Genomic DNA, 645 nt, shown 5'->3' with positions numbered 1-645 from the left:
GCAATGAAAAATGATTTAAACAGCAACTCGTGTTTGCAGAACACAATGTCTGGGTCCCCTCTGGATAATCCACAGACCTGACTGCAAACTGTTCTCAGTGTTTTGTAATGGGGTCATGGCAGACGCTGGAGGTGAGTATCTCAGAAAAGTATCTGCATGGATAGATTCAACTAGGGCGAAGAGCAAAAATATGTCTTTTGTAATTTGGATGAAGCATCACTCTGTACATCACTGAGTGGACAGCTATTTATAAATGCATTTCCTTGCACATGTTCTGAGTTAAATGTAATTATAAGGGATTTGAAAGGATTCACATTCAGTGAACACATTTGTGTGTATACATTCACATTTGCACTTTAGTGAGTTGGTGTGACTTTAACCTGCATGAGGAGCTTCTCTCAACAGAAGTCCTTCATTATTAATAACCACAGCTGAGAGCCCTTACCGAGTGTGTAAGAGATAAGGGAAATGTTCATGCTGGAGCTAATGCAGTTGTGCAGGGTCAATGCTGGCCGATAACAGCCACATTTAATCTCAAAAAGCACAACGGCTTCTGTTTGACTTACAGCCTCTTTCTCTCGATCCATAATGGTCTCGAGCTCCTCAAAGTGCCTCAGCTTGATCTCCAGCTTCTTCATCTGGGTC

At 42.0% G+C, this 645-nt stretch overlaps 1 protein-coding gene across 1 annotated transcript in view; it reads right to left on the bottom strand.

Annotated features, from left to right (window-relative positions):
• smarcc1a (SWI/SNF related, matrix associated, actin dependent regulator of chromatin, subfamily c, member 1a) overlaps positions 1–645 on the bottom strand; it is a gene marked incomplete in the record, with an annotated part of 19,169 nt that overhangs the window by 3,447 nt on the left and 15,077 nt on the right. The window contains 1 exon segment of the mRNA XM_035671668.1: positions 567–645. Coding sequence (XP_035527561.1) covers positions 567–645 — 79 coding nt within the window.

The sequence above is a fragment of the Morone saxatilis genome, unplaced genomic scaffold, assembly GCF_004916995.1.
Source record: "Morone saxatilis isolate NCDOM2014 unplaced genomic scaffold, NCSU_SB_2.0 Contig24, whole genome shotgun sequence".
NCBI classification, from domain to species: Eukaryota; Metazoa; Chordata; class Actinopteri; family Moronidae; genus Morone; species Morone saxatilis.
This window is presented reverse-complemented; position numbering and strand designations above follow the sequence as displayed.